We start from the raw sequence: 19,118 nt of genomic DNA on the forward strand, positions 1-19,118 counted from the left end.
GTGACCGTGGGAAAGCAGGGAACACACCCCACGTGACACCCTTTTAATTTAACGTGTGAGGCAATGATTCCCAGGCTGGAGAACATGGAGCCCCAGAGGTCCTACATATGGATTAATTATCATTCTTTAATTACATTAGGCCACAATGTAGGTGCGAAATTTTAATTATATTCCCGGATTGAACTCGTCACCCCACGTGATGGCACACAGTCTCAGTTTCGTTTTTTGATTACTTAGACAATTCAAATGAAGTGTATTTTATTTTTTTATTTTTTTACTGTACAAAATATTGATTGATTGATTGATTGATTGATTGAATCTTTATTTTGAACATGTTGAAAAAGTACAACAACATAGAATTAAAAAGAGACAAATAAACAAAGAAAAACAAAAGGAAAATGAGCAACCACAACTACAAATAACTTTCATGTTCAAAAAAGAGCAGGAAGAAGCATAAGCTTATTTAGTCCCACCCCTTTTCCACTATAGTAATCAATAGACTACAGAAATACCTCCTTGCGATTATATTATATGTTACGTGTATTTTTATTTATTATATATATATATGTGTGTGTGCGTATATATGTTTCTATCTATCCATACGTACGTATATACACATACACACATATACACATTTTCAATAACCCCAGTAACACCTCAAAGGATACACAACCTACAGATATATATACCCATACCAACATACCCGTGCACGCGCACACACATGAAAATATTGGACAAGAACACCCTATCAAATCTCTACCTCCTCCCTGTACCCTGTAAAAACCATATCCTTAAACCGCTTTTTAAACTGCGCCATGCTCGTACATTGCTTTATATTTTTACTTAGTCTGTTCCACAGCTTCACTCCACACACAGAGATGCAAAAACTTTTTAATGTTGTACGGATACAAGGATGTTTTAAATTTAATTCCCCCCTCAAATTGTATCCCCGTTCCCTTTTAGAAAACAGTTTTAGAATATTGTCAGGAAGCAGGTTATTTATTCCTTTATACATAATTTGTGCAGTGAGAAAATGAACCAGATCTGTGAATTTTAGAATTTTTGATTTTAAGAATAGTGGATTTGTATGATCTCTGTAACCAGTTTTATGGATTATCCTTATGGCCCTTTTTTGTAATATAAAGATTGATGATAGTGAATATTTGTAAGTATTGCCCCAAACCTCTGCACAATAATGCAAATACGGTGCAATCAGGGAACAATAGAGAATGTGGAGTAATTTGTGGTCCAGAATGTGTTTTACTTTACTCAAGATTGAAACACTTCTTGAAATTTTGTTATGTATATGATTTATATGAGACTTCCAGTTTAATTTATCATCTATAATCACGCCAAGAAACTTATGTTCAAGTACTCTTTCAATTTCCACACCATCTATATGAATCTGCGCTTGTGCATTTCTAAGGGAATTCCCAAATAAGATAATTTTAGTTTTACTTAGATTTAGCGATAGTTTGTTCCTGTTAAACCATTTTTTAATTTTGCACATTTCTGAAGTAATTGTATCCAGCAGTTCCTTTAGATTCCCCCCAGAACAAAAAATATTTGTGTCATCTGCAAATAATACTAATTTTAATATATCAGATGCCTTACAAATATCATTTATATAAATAATAAATAATTTTGGACCCAGTACAGAGCCTTGTGGAACAACACAAGCAATGTCCAAGCATGATGAGGAATGGACACCCAGCTTCACAAATTGTTTCCTGTCACTTAAACAATTTTTCACCCAGTGCAGTACAACCCCCCTGATCCCCGTTCCAGTTTATGAATTAATATGTCATGATTGATTGTGTCGAATGCTTTCTTGAGATCCAGAAATAGTCCAGCTGCATACTGTTTCTGATCTATAGCTTTTGTAATCTCCTCAATTGATTCGATTAATGCCAGAGATGTTGATCTTTTTGATCTGAATCCATATTGACTGTCAGAGAGTAATTTATATTTATCTAAGAATTTGTCTAATTGTTTATTAAACAGGTTTTCTGGGATTCTGGAGAATTGTGGTAGTAAAGAAACAGGCCTGTAATTTGTGAAGTGGTGTCTATCCCCAGTTTTATACAGCGGCACAACTTTACCTATTTTTATTTTGTTTGGAACTTTTCCAGTCTGAAATGATAGGTTGCAAATATATGTTAGAGGTCCTACAATTCCTTCTACGACCTTCTTGACGATTTTCATGTCAATATCATTACAATCAGTAAATGTTTTACATTTACACATGTGTACAGTGTCAATTATTTCTTTTTCCTCCACTGCTGTGAGGAACATTGAGTTAGGGTTCCTATCAATCAGGCATTCACTACCGTCTACTGATGGCAGTGACTCAGGAATTTGTTCTGCCAGATTTGGTCCAATATTTACAAAATACTGATTAAAGCTTTTGACCACATCAGCCGTGTTTTCCATAATATTGCCATTGTCAATAAAATATTGAGGATAACTTTGTTGTCCAGAATTATTTTTAATGATACTGTTTAAAACATCCCATATTATGTTTATTGTTGATCAATGTTTTACTATAATACTCCTTTCTACATACACGTATAATATTGGTCAACTTATTTTTGTATTTTTTACATTTATTTTCAGCATCTTTCGTTCTTTGTTTTAGGAATTCCCTATAGAGTGTATTTTTCTTTTTACATGCATTTTGTAAACCCTTAGTGATCCGTGGTCTATCTGAATATTTGTGCTTTCTGTTGTATTTTATTGTTGGACAGTTTTTATCGTACAATTCCATGAATATTCTTAAAAATATGCCATATGCAATATCAATATCAGTTTCTTTGTACACATTGTCCCAGTCCTGATTTAATAGATCGATCTTAAGTGCATTCATAGTTTCTTCTGTCCTTACACGTCTGTATCTCAGTTGTTCTTCATGCTGATTTCTCTTATAATTAGTGTCATAAACTGCAAAAACTGGTAGGTGATCACTGATGTCATTAATTAATAATCCGCTCACAACGTTGTTTTCCATATTGTTAGTGAAAATATTGTCAAGTAAGGTGGCACAATGTGGTGTAATTCTGCTAGGCGTGTAAACTCAAACTGTACATAGTGTTTAGAAATTCATCGGTCATTTTATGCTTTTTCGGATTCAACAGGTCAATATTAAAATCACCACAGATAAACAAACCTTTTTGATTTGTTTTAGAGAATATTTCTTCTATGAAGTCATTAAATACTTGAATACTAGAGCCAGGTGTTCTATATATACAGCTAATTATTACATTTTTCTCTTTTTCCTTATAAATTTCAATTGTTATACATTCTAATAAATTATCAATCACAGTTGTCATACTTTCCACCACCTTGTAATTTAGGTTTTTATCCACAGCTACTCCCCCTCCACTTTTGTTCCTTCTATTTACAGAATTCACATCATATCCCTCCAGTCCAAAGTCCAGTCCTTTGACAGCATTGATCAGTGTTTCAGAAATGGCAATAATTCCAAATGGATTTGTCAACTTATTTAGATATATAATATAATTTAATGTTTCCTGTTTGATTTTTAAGCAAAGTATAAAAACACTCAAAATTGAAGATGGGTTTATTTAGCACATTTGGATACAAAAATGACTCTTAGTCAATGACTGCAATGGAAATGCTTCAGTTCATCTAACCTCTGTGTACTGTTGATATGTAATTGTAACTTTGTTGTACAAAGGACTGAGCAAAGATGGGAACCAACTAAGAGTGATTCAAGGTCAAGACCCACTTCATTATCAGGCTGTTGCTTACATGATGGTGAGAACTTCCTACATGTGAATAGACAAAGACTGTATCTGCACAAAGGGTATAAAGGAGCTGTTATAATTTTACCTTTTGGTCAACGTTTATATTATTATTTATTTATGCAGTATGGCATAAAGCTTACAAATTGAATTTTAGCTGCAGATTCAATTATTTTCCACTCCACTGATTAAGTTGTGTTTTAATAGCAGGAGACATGCTGGGAAGCATATTACATGTGTTCCCTGACCTTGCTGTCTGTATTTTGTGGTAGTAATATCCTTAACTTGTTGATATCAACTATGCAACCATTTCTTTTTTGAAAAGTATCCTGCAGAGTTGTTTTCATTTATATTTGACCAAAGCAAAACAACAACAACAGCAACAAAAAACAAGTATACCCCGAGGACTTGGGAATTAAATTAAACAGTGTTGTCAGTGACTTTGCTGAGCACAAGGCCTTAAAATGAATGGGTGAGTAGTTTGTTTTTGTAAAGGACTGAAACATTTTTACTAATGTATATGTTGAAAATATGGACTCATACTGTAATATGTGTGTGTGATGTATCTAGAAGCTGGTCCACTGGAAATAACTGATGATGATGATCATGAGTAGGCTATGCTTGTTTGGTAAGATGTCTCCTCACTGAGCCTAGTTTAAGAAGATGATGTCAGTGTATAGTATAAGTTTAGGTAAAAGTTTCCGTTCCCCCAGCTTCTGGCTGCAGTTGCTGTCCATGGTGCTGATCAGAAGCTATTGGTGCTATTGATTATTGCTATATATTATTTTTGCATTTACTGTGTGTATTTGTATGTGTGTGTGTGTGTGTGTGTGTGTGTGTGTGAGAGAGAGAGAGAGAGAGAGAGAGAGAGAGAGAGAGAGAGAGAGAGAGAAAGATATGTCTGTGTAAGTTCTCAGTCATCCAGGTCAAGGAGGTCTAAGGTCTAAGGAGGTTGGAAAGAATGCAAAGAAACTTAAAGATGTCCTCTCGGATGACAGGTGGAACCTCTTCAAAACTTAAAGAAGTCCTGCCACTTTCTTTGCAATCTCCTGAGACCAGAGAACGAGAGAGTTTACCAGAGTGGTTGAAATTCACATTAAACATGACTAAAATTTCAGATAATGAGATATGTTAGCATAATCCAAAAACTCTAAATTCTACGTTTTTTTTCTCTTCGCTCTGGAGGAGGTCTATTACCATGTGCTTATTTATTTTATTTTGCATCTACATTTACAAGATAGTGAATTTTAGTAATTTGGACTTAAATACACTTAATCTTAGTACATTTACACAAGTACTTTACTAAGGTACAGTCTTTAAGTATTTATATGATTTCTATTTTCTACTGCTGCTATAATTTGGATGAAAATTTTATATTTCGCTCTCCATCCCAATTATTTTAAAACTTTACTTATTATTTTGAAGATTTTAAAATATGAATATTTGATGGTGTTATTAACAATTAAATAAAATCACTAGCTGCTGTAAGAAATATACAGATTCATGTCTATAATTATGATCTATTATAATAATAATATAATAAATATGATTCTGCATATGTGATTCTGAGTACTTGTACTGTAACTAAGGATATATTTTTTGCTAAAACTTTTCATATCAGTTAAAAAGGATTATTACTTTTATTTAGATACTTATAAATACTAGTACTGTGGTACAATACCACCATTTATGCAGTAGCCTACATCTAAGCTACACAAGAACTTGATCAAATACTCCGATTTCCTGTGGGAACCAACAAAAGTGAAAAAAACATGACAATGCCCCTGAGCAAACATAGTACATGTGTAGTTTTTAGGAGGTTGCATGCAATCCTTAGCCTATTGTTTAGTTTTGCAACATTACTTCTGGTTAGAAGTCAAACTGCTTTTTAGAAATGAATAATCTAATGTAGGTGATTGTCAGCGATACTGATAAATTTTCTTTTAAAGCTATGAGCAACATTCTCTGCTTTTCTACTGGAGTAATTATAGTGAAACAAAAAAAAAAAACCCCACAGGACTTCAACTCAGAACAAATTAAAACAGTCTAAATGGTGCTGATCCACTACAAACTCCAAAACAATGGCAAAATATCAGAACTACCAATAATTATACTACCATATATATATATATATATGTATGTGTGTGTGTGCGTTAGTGCTGCTAATGAATCAGTTACTGTTTGTCTTGAATGAAGTAGCCCATTATACTGTCCCCTAGCCTTTTAGTTTATTCATTATGACCCCATGAATGTGGCCGATCTCCAGCTGCTTGTGAATACAGAGAGTCTTTATTGTAAAAGAGGTAGAGAGAGGATACAGGTGTTTCACTGTACAGAAAAAAAGACAGCACTGTTGATACACTCATTCAAACCATTAATATGGACTCAGGCACGCCTCATTCACTTTACATGGACACATAAGCCCAGTAGAAAACAAAACAAAACAGAGAAACAAACACACGGAGTCTTTGGATTTTTCTCTATTGCCCTCTCATTCACTAAATGCCATCTCTCTTTATGAGCTGTTAAAAGAAAATAGCTGTAGCACTAATAATAAAAGTAATAATATTAATAATAATGATATAGTGTGCTAAAACAATCATGATACAGTCGCATTTCTCCCCCCTCCCAACCACAAACACATCTCAGTAACATGTCAAAAGTAGTGGAAAATAAACCCTGCAACCCCAATGAGAAAACCACACCAGCATGCACACGACACACACACGTTCACTCTATCATCTGTGCACTCAGCTAATCAGACAAACATAATAATGACCAACGCTGAGCGCTAAGAACAGAAGAAAAAAAAAAGAAGAAAAAAAAGACAACTTACATTTAAAATAACCAAACCAAACAAACAATATACAAAAACAACTGCAGCCAAGTGGGAAGTGTGATATCATTCTTTCGGTCTTTTTCCGTCATCAATCTTTCCGTCGCTGTCGTTCTGTGTCAGTGGGTGGGGCCATCAGTCAGAGTTTTCTGACTGGTCGCTATGAGGCGAGGTGCCAGATGGGGGCGAGTTTCGACCCTGCCAGTTTCCGTTAGCCTAAGAAATCAAAAAAGAGAGAGAGAATCCACCATCATTTTTGGACTGGATAGGCATTATCAAGGATTACACAAAGGAGAGACTGACTTTTTCATTAAGAGGTTTTTTTTTGGCGATCATAAGACAGTATTGAACTGACATGTTGCACAACATTAGCCAAAAACAATAAAATCAGACAGATTAAAAAAAGAGCGGTTGATGGCGTGCCAAACACACAGGCCCCATCTTACATATACATTTATTTCTATTGTTCAGCACTTTGGTCAGCCTTGTGTGTTTTTAAAGTGCTATATAAATAAACTATGATGATGATGAAGACTTGCTGCTGATAAATTTGACAAGTACTGGAAAAAATGGGACCTTTGCCTGAATGGAAAAATATTGTAAATTCTGGTACGAAATGTATCATTGCTGTAATTCACCTATTTGATTTGATTGTACCTTAAATGGATGTATCTTTTTTTATGTCTTTGCTAGCCTAGATGCTCTGTACTTGTTAAGGGTCTGAATGTTTTGTAAAAAAAAAAACAAACAGAACTACCAATAAAAATAAAGTGTTAACAAAAGAAAAAAAAATAAAATCAATGTACGGGGTTATTCTGTCAACGCTGAGTGGCATCAGCTGGATATAATGTTGGGTACAAGACTGGCCGCATATGAATTTACAAAGGCTGACAAATTTAAAAAGTAAAGAAGAGACAGGAGAAACACCCCTCAACCATATTTTAAGTGTTTATGTTGGACAGTTTGTCCACCAGAGGGCGCAACTCCCTTGTTGGCAACACTTGTTTTAAATGCCACAAATACATCAAGTTGATCCTAGCAGATTTAGGCAGAGCTTCAACAAGTAATACATAACTTGCAGTAACAATAAATTAATTTTTTTTGGCTCAGCTGCAAGGAAAACAGCATTTTGAGCTTTAGCTACACAGACAGACACGCTGGTAGATGAAAACTTTGTTGGTTTGATTATCATTGGATCTGCTGATAATACGAATTTGCAAAACTAGTCATCTAGATGCTAGTCGGAGTGAGACATTCTCTCACTCTCTCGTGGACAACACAGTTCTGCATTGCTTTGATGTGAACGTAAACTGACATATAAACACACATCCAAAGCGCTCTGCAGCCACATTCTGCACAAGCAGAACCTGTGAACCTGATGCTTCTAATAGCAGCCTCAGTCAGCAAATTAATATGACACTGTCTTTGATGTTCTACAAAACACTAAGTGTTAAAACATGATTTGATTATCCAAAGATGTTTCATTTGTTACTGTTTTCTGAGATTTTTTCTTTCTTTTAGACCGGGCGACTAAACAGATCTTACTTCTCTACTAAGTTCCTAACTAGAAAGGACAAAATACAAGAGAAGCACAAGTTAATATTTAAACATATGTAAATACCTGCACTCCCATTTGGTAGGCAGACTGTTCGCCGTTCACAGGTGGAACCCCGAGGAACAGGTCAGCTGAACCGGACAGAGAGAAGGACCCCGACCCTGAGGAACGACAAACCTTGATAATCATTTGTGACAGACATCTTTTTATAATTCACCATAAAGAAATCCAAGGGGTTTTTACTGTTACCTGATATTTAATAAACAAGTCATTAATCATCAGGCATATCGGCATGACTCATGTAGGTGTGGAGAATCGGGGCCAGAGAAGGGCTTAACAACTGAGTTTATCGCCTAAAGGCAAGTAGGCATTTACTGTTAATGTCATTTTCTTAGAGTACCTGTGGAATTGGGAGTGTGTGGGGAATCATCGCCCTGTCTAGCTCCCAAGGCTGTTTTCATGGCGTAGAGATTGGCTTCCTCTTGGAACTTGCCAATATTTTTCTTGTAGCGGATTCTTTTGTTGCCAAACCAGTTGGAGACCTTCCAAAAATAAAAGGTGATCATTAAAATGACCACATTTTGAAGAAGCATTTTTAAACCTCCAGTAGCAGATTCAAACCTACGTGTGTAACAGCTTAATACAAATTGTAAGCATTTGAGGTCACCTGAGCAGAAATCAGTCACTACTTTTTTTAAAAAATTTAAATCTTTAAAATCCTGCCTGTAACAGTTGGAGAGTGAATGAACGCTATATGAATCCATGGACACCCACAACTTTTCCTTTCTCCTGGTTTCTTGAAGCACGCTCACCTGAGAGACGGTGATACCACACTGTTTGGCAAGTTCCTCTTTGGCTTCTTCACTGGGATATGGGTTAGACAAGTGGGAGTAAAAATACTCATTGAGGACCTCTGTAGCCTGTTTGCTGAAGTTGCGCCTCTTGCGTCTGAAAAAGGGTTAGAACACAGTGAACAGGGGGTTTCCTGGCTCAAAAAGGATGTTTGGGGGTGACGACATTAGTTTCTGAAATCATACCGATCCATGAGGAGAAAAACTGCTTGGAACTGATCATTTAAAGCAGTCTGAAACTGGAGCTGGGAACTTGCAGGGATTACTTGTACAAACACTAACTCCATTAATTGAAACTTTGATCACATTTAATGTAAGCATCTATCACTGTAACAGTCTATATGACCTAATAAACCATAACAGGTCACCTTAAAAAAGAAAAAAAGAAAAACTACAATGCTCACCTGGCATCTAGAAAGCGTGACCTCAGTATCATGACCGCCTCACAGGTGCTCTGCTTCAGCTGGGTCTGGATCGAGCTGAATTTGCGGTGGATGATGGCCACCATCCGCTCAATCTCCCGTGGAGTCACGGGCCGTGTGCGCGACTGCTCCCTCAGCAGGTTCATCACGTGGGTGGTGAACTCGGTGCACGCCTGGTGAAAGGTGGTGCAAGACAAAACACAATGAAGGACAGAAGTGAAGCTGCTATACATGTGGTATTTTATAAAACTTCATTACTTCTGTTAATTATGACGTTTTCTAGCTGGAAAGACAATTCCATGTTGAAAAAAAAAAACAGTTTAATTGATAATAAAGATAATTGGTACGACTATTGTTCTTATTGGTAAGCATACACACCTAGTGGTCTCTTTATTAGGTCACTCAGTGCACTGCAACAAATTGACATTGTCGTGAACATGTGGTTATTACTAAGGGTGTTTTCTGGGATTACACTAAAAGTGATTCTGTTCTTCTAATGATAAGGGATGAATATTAGAAATACCTCTGAATACTTACTGTAAACTTCTTGTTGATATAATATAATTAATATTAATATATTATATTACATACAATATACTAATATACAATGCAGTAAATATAGTAATAGTATAAGTCTTCATAACAGAAGACTTTAAACAGGTGTTATCTTAATATCCACCTCTATTAATCCAATGTTTCTCACTTTCTGGCTGTAACAAAAAGCATATATTACACTGGTCTACAAACAAACGCTTCCAAAAGCAATATAGTCAAACCGTACTCATTTTGAGTCGCTGAAACTGAAGCCTAAAATAATTGGTGGTCTCTGGTTTTCATGATATGCTGCGAAGTCAGATATAAGACCACAAACTGAAACAATATATTACTAAAATATATTATGACCATGAAGTGTTGGCAAAAAAATGGCCCAAAACTAGTGGTGATTTTCAGATATCCACTTTTCTTAAACTATTCATCTGATTTCAAACTGGACTTGAAAAATGGAATGTATCAAGTACGAAATGTCAAATTTGAATTTGATGTTACCTTGGACGTTTTTTAAAGCATATTAAAATATCAAAAAAGTAAGAGTTTAATTTCTTTCATAATATGTTCCTAGGAGGACTGTGACTAAAATGTATATAATCTCCACATTTCATCTATTTGGGCCCTACACAGCTAAATACTTTGATATTTAGCTTTGACACTTCACTGTGAAGTGATGAAACCAACATATCTACATTTCATAATATTCTGGGTAACTGATGAAATGGACATTTCTCCATACTAATTCATCTTGACCAAGCCTGGCATAGTGGGCTCTAAATAAATTCAGTGTTTTCTTTTCAACTAAAGTAATAACTTCACTATCCTTTCTAACATAATGTTTGATATTAACGCTCCTCTATTTTTAAATGGTTACATAATGAAGAAAGCTATTATCATAAGATACCACCATAAACACAACAAGATATAAGTTTACAAAACTTGACAAACGTGAAAACTTGTATACTTGAAAAACAAAAAATTATTTTGCAAACAACAGCCATTAAAGACTTCTGAAAAACTGCTGACCAGTGTTATCAAACACACCTGTCTTTTTTTAAACTAGAGTTCAAACCCTGATACTCCTAAACCTACTCTGCAGTTTATGTGTCCTGGCAGTTCTACTACAAATGTCAGCGGCAAGTCCTGCAACAAGCTGCTGATGGGCGCAGGTTTGGAAATACAGTTTTTATGACGAAGTGATGACTGGAATCTCATACTTGATCTCCTTGAATATGCCGCTCTTTTTGTTCTTAGGTGTTTTAAAAAACATTGGCCCTGAATCCGCCCTTGGAAATGTGAGTGAGTACAGTTTGCATAGTTTTTGGTTTTCTTCTTAAAACTCTAAAACATTTAAATCTTCATTTTACTACAAACTAATATTGCATTGCTGGAGGGTGGTATCAGTTGCCTTGGAGTAGTTTTTCGACTACATGACCACAGTCACATAGACACCCCTGATATCAGCATATCCTTAATCTTAAGTATGGGGCAAAGGTTTGTGTTTCAGGAACTTAATTGTATGTTGCATTTAAGAGGATTTTATAGCAGATCTAATTTTCACTTTGATATTAGCTTACAAGTAGGGCTTCAGTGGAGCTTGTTGGTCTAATAAGCCTAAAATGCCTCTCAACATAAAGATTTACTGAGTCATACCTGACACAAATGGAAAGGAATGAATCCGCCCTGAAGCAAAGTTATGTGCTGTGAACTCTTGATCTAGCATGCCAGTGTACAACATTGCTTCCAGGTACCTCTAGTACAAGCAAGCACGTACAGGCAATGTCAGTGCTAAGCTGCTGTTGCGACACAATACCTGCTCATACTTCTCCAGCTCAGTGTGGTAGATACTGCGAATCTGGCTCAACTTGCTTTTGTAGTCGGAGTGCTCAAGCGAGCTGTCAGGTGACATCCCCCCAGAGCTGGTGGCAGCAGAAACAGCAGCAGCAGCCCCGCCACCCTTCTCTGGCCCCGCTACGCCCTCCGCCAGCAGCATGTTGTCCAGTCGCACCAGCTGAGGATCTTGAGGCTCCTCCTCCTGAGTGTTCCTCATTGAAAGGCCTGTCAATGAGACAAATGTCTCTTGGTTTTGAAGGTAAAAGACTCACAATTCTCTTAAACTAAAGCCTTTACAAATAATGAATTTAAGCATAAAATAATGATGGAACCATGTTTGGAAATGGATAAGTAATTTTTCTTGTGTGCTCTCATTTTGTTTTGTGCAATGCTCTCATAAAATATTCACTTCAGACTCTACCTTGGTGCAACCTAGTTATTTTAAGTGTTCATCATACCTGTACAGGTTCCTTTACCTATGACAGACATTGTAAAGTATCTTACTACTCTAGATCTGTCACTCATGGTTCAAAGATTATAGTTTAATGACTGGAAGGGGACAATTACAATACAAGTCAAAGCCTTTAAACTATATCACCAGTTTATCACCGGGGTCATAAATAACCTCATTTGTTCATTTGAAAGGTAAAAATTTACAAGAAGAATTTACAAGAATAAATTTTTTTGCTGGTTTTAAAGTGCAACTACAGGTGAAATCTAAATGAAGGATTACTCATCGCCCTTCTGTTATATAAATGAATGCAGTGAGTTTACCTATGCTTCGATGTAGAATGTGAAGTTATCATGCATATACAATGCGATAAAATCAGCTTTATTTATCCCAAGAAAAAGTTGGAAAATTCCTGTGTTATCATGGGCAAAACATTAGACACGATCTATAACACAACAGCTTAAATAAAATAAAACAAGACAAAATAGCTCAATAAGTTAAGCATTACTCAAAAAGGTGCACAGCTAAGTAGAAAATATTTTAAAAAATAAAATAAAGAAAAATATCCCAATGTATAAAAATCACATCTATGTGTATATATAGTGTACAAGAGCTTGCCACCTCTGTACACTGACTTTTTATTTATTTGCATTGCACTTCTTCTTGTTGTATACTATCTTGCTCCTTTTCTTAATGCTTTTGAACAATTTTAACTACCCTTTTTTTCCTCAAACATGAATACTAAATATAATACAAAATTAGCTTATTACAAAGAAATCTAAACAAACTCAATACAGGTGATGTAGAATGAGGAAGAAACAATTTACTTTATCAGTCCTTGTGGCAGCTGAAAGATAATATAGTCCTGACAGCAACCTGATATGACTATAATATATTGCACTGTACCAATTGTACCTTATTGTTTGTCCAGCTGTTGTCATTTGAGTCCACTTATACTCCAATAAGCATTTATTACTAGGGCTGTCGGATTATTTTGCTTTTGACTCTGAAAGTATAAAAACTATGTCTGTATGTTTACTTGGCCATTCAGATTGTTTATGACTTTATTGGTTCCTGATGACAGAATGTCAACACAGTCTAATAACGCTCCCAAACAAAATTAAAGCCATGGCTGTTGACAGAGAGCACAACAAAACTCCTGCAAACAGAGCAGAAACCTACCAGTTTTTTCCTTGATCTCGCACAAAACGCTGAACAAAGCGGGTTTCATTCGGTGACAGTTGAGCGCATGTTTCCTGCACATAAAAAAGAACAAACATGACCTACCAGCCTATTTGTAAACAAAGGCACAGAATGACAGTACGCAAATCGACCAAAACAAAAACAACAGAAATCACAAAGTGACTACATTTAGCCGAGCTAATTTAGCAAACGTTAGCTCCTAGCTAGCTGATAGTTAAGGGGGCAACCTTTCACTGCTAGTATGTCTGCATACGACAGCCAACAGGTTATGTAGTGTATTTAGTTGTTTACTATGTAACTAAATTGTAAGGCGTGTTATAGCGCAGTGTTAACATTTATATCGGCACGGTCCTTAGCTACCTATTTTAGCATTAGCTTGTTAGCCTTGGTTAGCGTAGCATGCTAACAATAGCTACATTTTAAACAGCCGCTGCTGAAAGAAATGCGTGTTCCTAACTTACAGCGCAGAGACGGTAAACACTGACATGTGAGTTTGAATCTGCACAGGTTACACCAAAAGCAACTTTATGCCATTAGTCCAGCTAATTAGCTAGCTTCTATCTGAATAATCTAAACAATAGAGTGAAGTTCAGGAAACTTTGTCACTGCGAGACGGAGTCGACAAAGCAGCACAACAAAAAGCCGCTGCAGCGTCAATACCACTAAATAACGATATTTAAAAAGAAAAAAAAACATAGCTGTGACTCACTTTGCTTGTGCCTCGTCCAAACTTTGGTCGGTGATAGTCATTATCTGCTGCAGTATGTCCCCAATATCTCTGCGGGTTTCATGTCCGTTCTCTGTACCCTCGAGGCCCGACTCCGTTCCGTCGGGCCGATGCTGGGAGGGTTGGTGAACCGAGTTGAGCGCGTGCATCCCGGGGTGGCCACTCACGCCGAGTCCCCGGCCGTTGGATGGCCCATTGCCCGTCAGAGGCTGCTGCTGCTGCAACATTTTCGGCGACGCACAGTGGCGACGACTGCTGCCCGACTGTGTTCACAGACACAACACAGACCAGAGGCATTGCACAGAGCTGGGTCCCCTAGCGACTGACAGGAAACGGTGCAAAATGTGCATGCACGGTGCAGCGCGTGATAGACAAGCGTCGCTGTGGGTACAGTGGAGTAGCACTATTGGTTTAAAGGTAACCACAACAGCAAAACATCTGCACTCCCTGCATTTTCACAAAGCAGAAGTGCGCGGGGGTGGTTGCATGTGCGTGGGCGAATAACAAAGAAATGACATTTAATTATACAAAAGTAGTTTATGTGGCTTTTTGATAGGGCCTCCAGATCCCAACAAACTGAATCTGGGGCAAACAGATTTATTTTGTGTGGGAGATGTTAGGCTAAGAGATCTCTTTCTTTTTTTTCTGTCTTTTTTGTATAACCAAGTTAAAAGACAGACACAAATGAACATACAAGTGACGTGTGTGTAAAGAGTAACTATTCTAAATAGGCTCAAAAATGTTTTATGGTCTTATGCAATTGTCTTTGTAAACCTCTCTTTTTCTATTTTGATTCTGGCTATTTAAGCATATTTTCTGTCTGTTAATCAAGTTTGGGTTTTACTAGAGCTGCACATTTCATTTTCAGCCACATATTTCTTGTGATACTCACGTGTTAACTTTTTTATTTAAATGTGATATTCCCTAGTTACCTAACTTATTTCTCTTTTTAGAATGAAAAACGTGGCTACAAGCACTAACAGAAGCGTTCAAATAAAAGAAACTGCTTTTTTCAGTCTTGTTTTTCAAGTAATAATCTCGCTTAGACAGCTTCCCTTACTTGTCTGAGTCTACTTCTCGTTTTAGCTGCAAGTCAACAGGATGTGAAAACCACAGAGAGTTAAGAAAAAAACTGTGCCTGTTTCAACATGCTGCACTTGGGGTTAACATAACCAAATGAGCAGCAGTTAAAGCAGCAGCATCTTTAACAAGTGTACATGTGGATTATAAAACCTTTCCTTTGGAACATGACTGCATTAACCACACACATCGCACACATAGAGAGTGATTCTGCTTTTAACAGTAATATTTCATGACAACCTGACTTATCAAATATGGGCCGAGTAAATAGGGGTGGGCTGTGGTAAGAGGAACAGGAAGAGATGAGACGAGAGAAAGACAGAAGGTAGCAGGGCAGATAGAAAAGGCGAGAGCTCATCACGACGGCATGTGAAACTGGCAGATTTTCTTTTTTTCTTCTTTGCTCTTAATAAAGACGTTGACAGGACAAGTGATAAGCCAAAAATGCTGTGTTCACTGGATCAAGACTTTGAAAGATGATGTTTTGAGGAGATAAAAAGAAACGAGGCAAACGAAAAGGTAAGGGCAAAAATGAACTGAAATTTAAATCACTTTGTGGTAGACAGTACCTTTAGGGGGGAAATAACAATGTGATCTGTCAGCAAGAGTTATTCGACTGAACTGTTTGGAAAAATACACAACGGTGATCACCTACCAACAAGACGCTGACATTTGTGATCACATAGTCAAACGTGTTTGTTTTCACATTGCTAGGAGGAGTTTGTCACTTCAAGTTTCTTTTAAATTTCTGCCTAAACATCTGTTGCCCACATGCTTAAACCTGTCAAACTGGTTTCTCACATGTTTTGTTTCAAAAGAAAGGCACAGCAGCTCTGCGGTACTCATCATGCTTTTAAGTTTCAGTGTTTATAGATGTCGTGTTTTTCCTTATGGTATTTTTTTAAAGTACTAACAGAATTCTGATATTTTGGATCAAACTGTTTTTTTTATCCACCTCCAGCTTCTTTCTGTTTTCACATAAGGATCATAAGGATTGTAAGAGAGACCACTGGGCAGCACAGATATCAAAGTTGAAATGGCTGAAAAGGAGCTGTTGGAACCTCTTGTCATCATTGAAGATGGAGATTTGGTAGAAAGTATTACTGAAATTAGGGCGCCAAGCAGTGCAGATATCACTGTACAAAGCTGTAGCGAGGAGTTTGCTATCAAAAAGGAAGAGGAGCACACGGAAGAGGAAAACAGTCAACAAGAAATAGCGGGTGAAATAAATTTAGAAGAGCAAAGCCTGGAGAAACAGCAGATAAACAGAGAAGAAGACAAACCAGAGATAACAGAAAGCACAAATGATGGACTCAAAGGAAATGACAGTAAAAGTGAAGGGCAGCCGCATGAAGTGCTTAAAGAAAAAACTGAAAAACCCTATAGCACAGAGGATGAAAAGGCCACACAGAATGACCCTGAGGCAGACACAAAGAAGCTGAATTCATCTGAGCAACAACCCGAGGGGGGACCAGACCACAAAGAGGATCTCAAAAAGGTTGGTATTTGCTCTTCTTACCCTGAGATTACCTGTGTTGTAAATCAGTTGACTTTAACACTTTGCCACCAGCCACTGCAAGAGAAAAACAGTCTCGTGGTGGAAGAACTGCAGGTACCACTTTATTTCAGAGCATGTGGGAGTACGTAGGAGTGGATTCTTTTGCTTTGCCAACAAACAGTCTGTGCCACTCACTCAGAAACCATTCCTCTCTCCCCCCGTCTTTTTCACCCTCCCACCTGTGTTTTCTCAGGCACACCGGTTAACCCCTGATTTCCCAGAGGCGCTGTATGACCTGCTGTGCACCTTTCAGGAGGGCAGACGGCTCAATGACCAGCGCTGCTCCTTCAGGCTGGAGAGTGGGGTCAGGCGGAGGAGGTGCCACTCTGAGCCCAACACCTCCAAACCAGTTAACAGAGGTAAGCGCTCTGTTTTGCCATGGTAAAGTGTGGAAAGGGATACAACTTTCGCATTTGTTTTTGAGTTATGACTCATGTTGAATGAGCAGAACCAAATGTAACCACCCATTCTCCCTGACTCAGGAATTTTCAGCTACCATGTTTCCATGTTTTTTTCCTTGACCACTGACCGCTGCCTTTCCCCTGCTTTTTGACCATTTAAGCTCTTTTCTCTCTCATTTCTTTACAGTCGTCTTTTCCTCCATGACTTCACTGCAGAAAGAGGAGTTTTTTGACCTGGTGGCCACTGCACAAGGACGGCGGCTCGAGGACCAGAGGGCACAGCTTGGAAGGTCTTCACCGCCAAAAACAAAGACCAGAAGTGTCAGAGGGAGTATAAGACAACTCTCCCTGTCTGTGAAAAAGCCTGCACCAGTTCCTGCGCCTAAAGACGATCTGTACGATATGATTCTCACCACACAAGTAAGCAATGAGCTTGTTTGTTTAGATGTGTTTGTCATGAGCTGAGGTGTTTTCTGCTTTGTTTCTGAGAAGAAAAGTTAGTTTCTCACTAATGCGAGAAAGAGTGTTGGCAGCAAACCTTTTGCCTACTTTCATTGCATTGCTTTCATTTTCACAATTTGTTTTGACCCACAGGCTCAGGGCAGGCTGGAGGACCAGCGCAGCAGGGCTCCTGGTCCCATGGATGATGAGGACTTCTTCTCCCTCCTCCTGAGGGTCCAGGGGGGACGCATGGATGAGCAGAGGACCGAACTACCACGCTTGCTGCAAACCTGAGATGGAAAAAAAAACAAAAGTGTGGGGCTGCTGTGTGTGCCAACTGCCAATGTAGCCTCCCTGCTTAAATTTCTATTTAAAGAGGACTTTTTTTCAACCCCAAAATGCTTTGTTTTTGGGGGTGGGGTGGAATTGCTGTATCTCCTAATAGTGTTAAAGTTGTCAAAATTGGAGCAAAAACGCTAATGTTTGAGCAACAGTGCTGTTAATGTAAATTAGGAGAGTTCATGATGAGAAGTTTACTTTTAGTTAATTTTTTCCAGTAACCAGGATCAGTAGATATGTGCTTTCTCTGGAATTATTCCATTGTATTGAATGTCTGCAATGAGCTCTTGAATGGTTGCTGTGTGTGTGCGCGTGTCCTTAATATAGAGAAGGCAGTCTACTGAACTCTATTGTTGTCATTATTTGTACAGATCTAATGTAGCACAACAGACATAACAGTGAGCTCCAAGTTCAGGCAGTGCTGGGACTAGTTCTCCAAAATAAATCAAATGCATCCTGGAGAGTGTATCCTTTAATTTTCATTATGTCTTTACATATAAATCTTGTAGTAGCCTGTAACTACAGGCGTTTTGCTTGTGACACAGGGATAAGACCTGTTCTGTTATCTTCATCATTAGGCATCATTTGCTTTTCTAGTTCACATTCATACAACTTTGTGATAATGCTTAATCTTTAAAAAATTCCCCTCCGCACATAAAACACTCACATGTGAATAGATGAGCCTTTTAGGGAACAGGCGAGGCTAAGATAAAGCTGTTAATTTTTTACAGACTTCGTGGTCTGAAAATAGGTGTTATCTCAGAGTTCCTGAATTTCTCTTTATTAATGTGACATCACCTCAAAGGAAAACAGTAGTTACTCGTTAAACAATGTGCTAGATGTATGTAATATTTTCTTCAGTCTCTGCAAAAAAGTTAACAGATGATCACTAACGAGCTGTAATGGCTACTTTCAATTTAAAATGTCCCCCAAAATTACATCTAACTATAATAACATGAATCTGTTAACTAGGATTAACATAAAAACACGGCACCAGCTGTGAAGTTAATTGTTAACTATGCTTCAGTGTATTTGCTCTAAAATAGAGCATTGTAGTCACTGCAACCTTTCAGTAGTGCTACAGGCAATAATCAGGCAACTTTGAGTG

General features: G+C 37.5%; 2 protein-coding genes across 3 annotated transcripts; one reads left to right on the forward strand and one right to left on the reverse strand.

Annotated features, from left to right (window-relative positions):
- Positions 1-6,031: 6,031 nt before the first annotated feature.
- Positions 6,032-14,538, reverse strand: pbx2 (pre-B-cell leukemia homeobox 2). The gene is made up of 8 exons (XM_003443146.5): positions 14,174-14,538; positions 13,444-13,517; positions 11,791-12,035; positions 9,411-9,601; positions 8,968-9,103; positions 8,556-8,697; positions 8,222-8,316; positions 6,032-6,816 (listed from the first exon to the last, which is right to left on the reverse strand). The coding sequence occupies exons 1-8, from the start codon at positions 14,416-14,418 to the stop codon at positions 6,736-6,738; spliced, it is 1,209 nt and encodes a 402-aa protein (XP_003443194.1). The 5' UTR covers positions 14,419-14,538; the 3' UTR covers positions 6,032-6,735.
- Positions 14,539-15,411: 873 nt separating this feature from the next.
- gpsm3 (G protein signaling modulator 3) lies at positions 15,412-18,471 on the forward strand. 2 transcript variants are annotated; one of them, XM_013268402.3, is made up of 5 exons: positions 15,412-15,790; positions 16,255-16,769; positions 17,023-17,188; positions 17,418-17,650; positions 17,825-18,471. In XM_013268402.3, exons 2-5 carry the CDS (start codon positions 16,308-16,310, stop codon positions 17,963-17,965), a joined length of 1,002 nt encoding a protein of 333 aa, XP_013123856.1. In that variant the 5' UTR covers positions 15,412-15,790; positions 16,255-16,307; the 3' UTR covers positions 17,966-18,471. The 2 variants fall into 2 exon arrangements, with proteins under 2 accessions (XP_013123856.1, XP_019220414.1); XM_019364869.2 differs by having other exon boundaries at positions 15,418-15,790; positions 16,233-16,769.
- The last annotated feature ends 647 nt before the right edge of the window (positions 18,472-19,118 follow it).

Source organism: Oreochromis niloticus, linkage group LG11, assembly GCF_001858045.2.
Source record: "Oreochromis niloticus isolate F11D_XX linkage group LG11, O_niloticus_UMD_NMBU, whole genome shotgun sequence".
NCBI lineage: Eukaryota > Metazoa > Chordata > Actinopteri > Cichliformes > Cichlidae > Oreochromis > Oreochromis niloticus.

Bases quoted from the DNA above. Each gene is read 5' to 3' on its own strand.
- pbx2 (XM_003443146.5), bottom strand. From the start codon at position 14,418: ATGTTGCAGCAGCAGCAGCCTCTGACGGGCAATGGGCCATCCAACGGC. The intron at 12,036-13,443 runs GTAGGTTTCTGC...TCTCATTGACAG, and splicing joins CGAGATCAAGGAAAAAACTG to GCCTTTCAATGAGGAACACT. The intron at 9,602-11,790 runs GTATTGTGTCGC...ACCTTTCACCAG, and splicing joins AGCTGGAGAAGTATGAGCAG to GCGTGCACCGAGTTCACCAC.
- gpsm3 (XM_013268402.3), top strand. From the start codon at position 16,308: ATGGCTGAAAAGGAGCTGTTGGAACCTCTTGTCATCATTGAAGATGGA. The intron at 16,770-17,022 runs GTTGGTATTTGC...GTGTTTTCTCAG, and splicing joins ACAAAGAGGATCTCAAAAAG to GCACACCGGTTAACCCCTGA. The intron at 17,189-17,417 runs GTAAGCGCTCTG...ATTTCTTTACAG, and splicing joins CTCCAAACCAGTTAACAGAG to TCGTCTTTTCCTCCATGACT.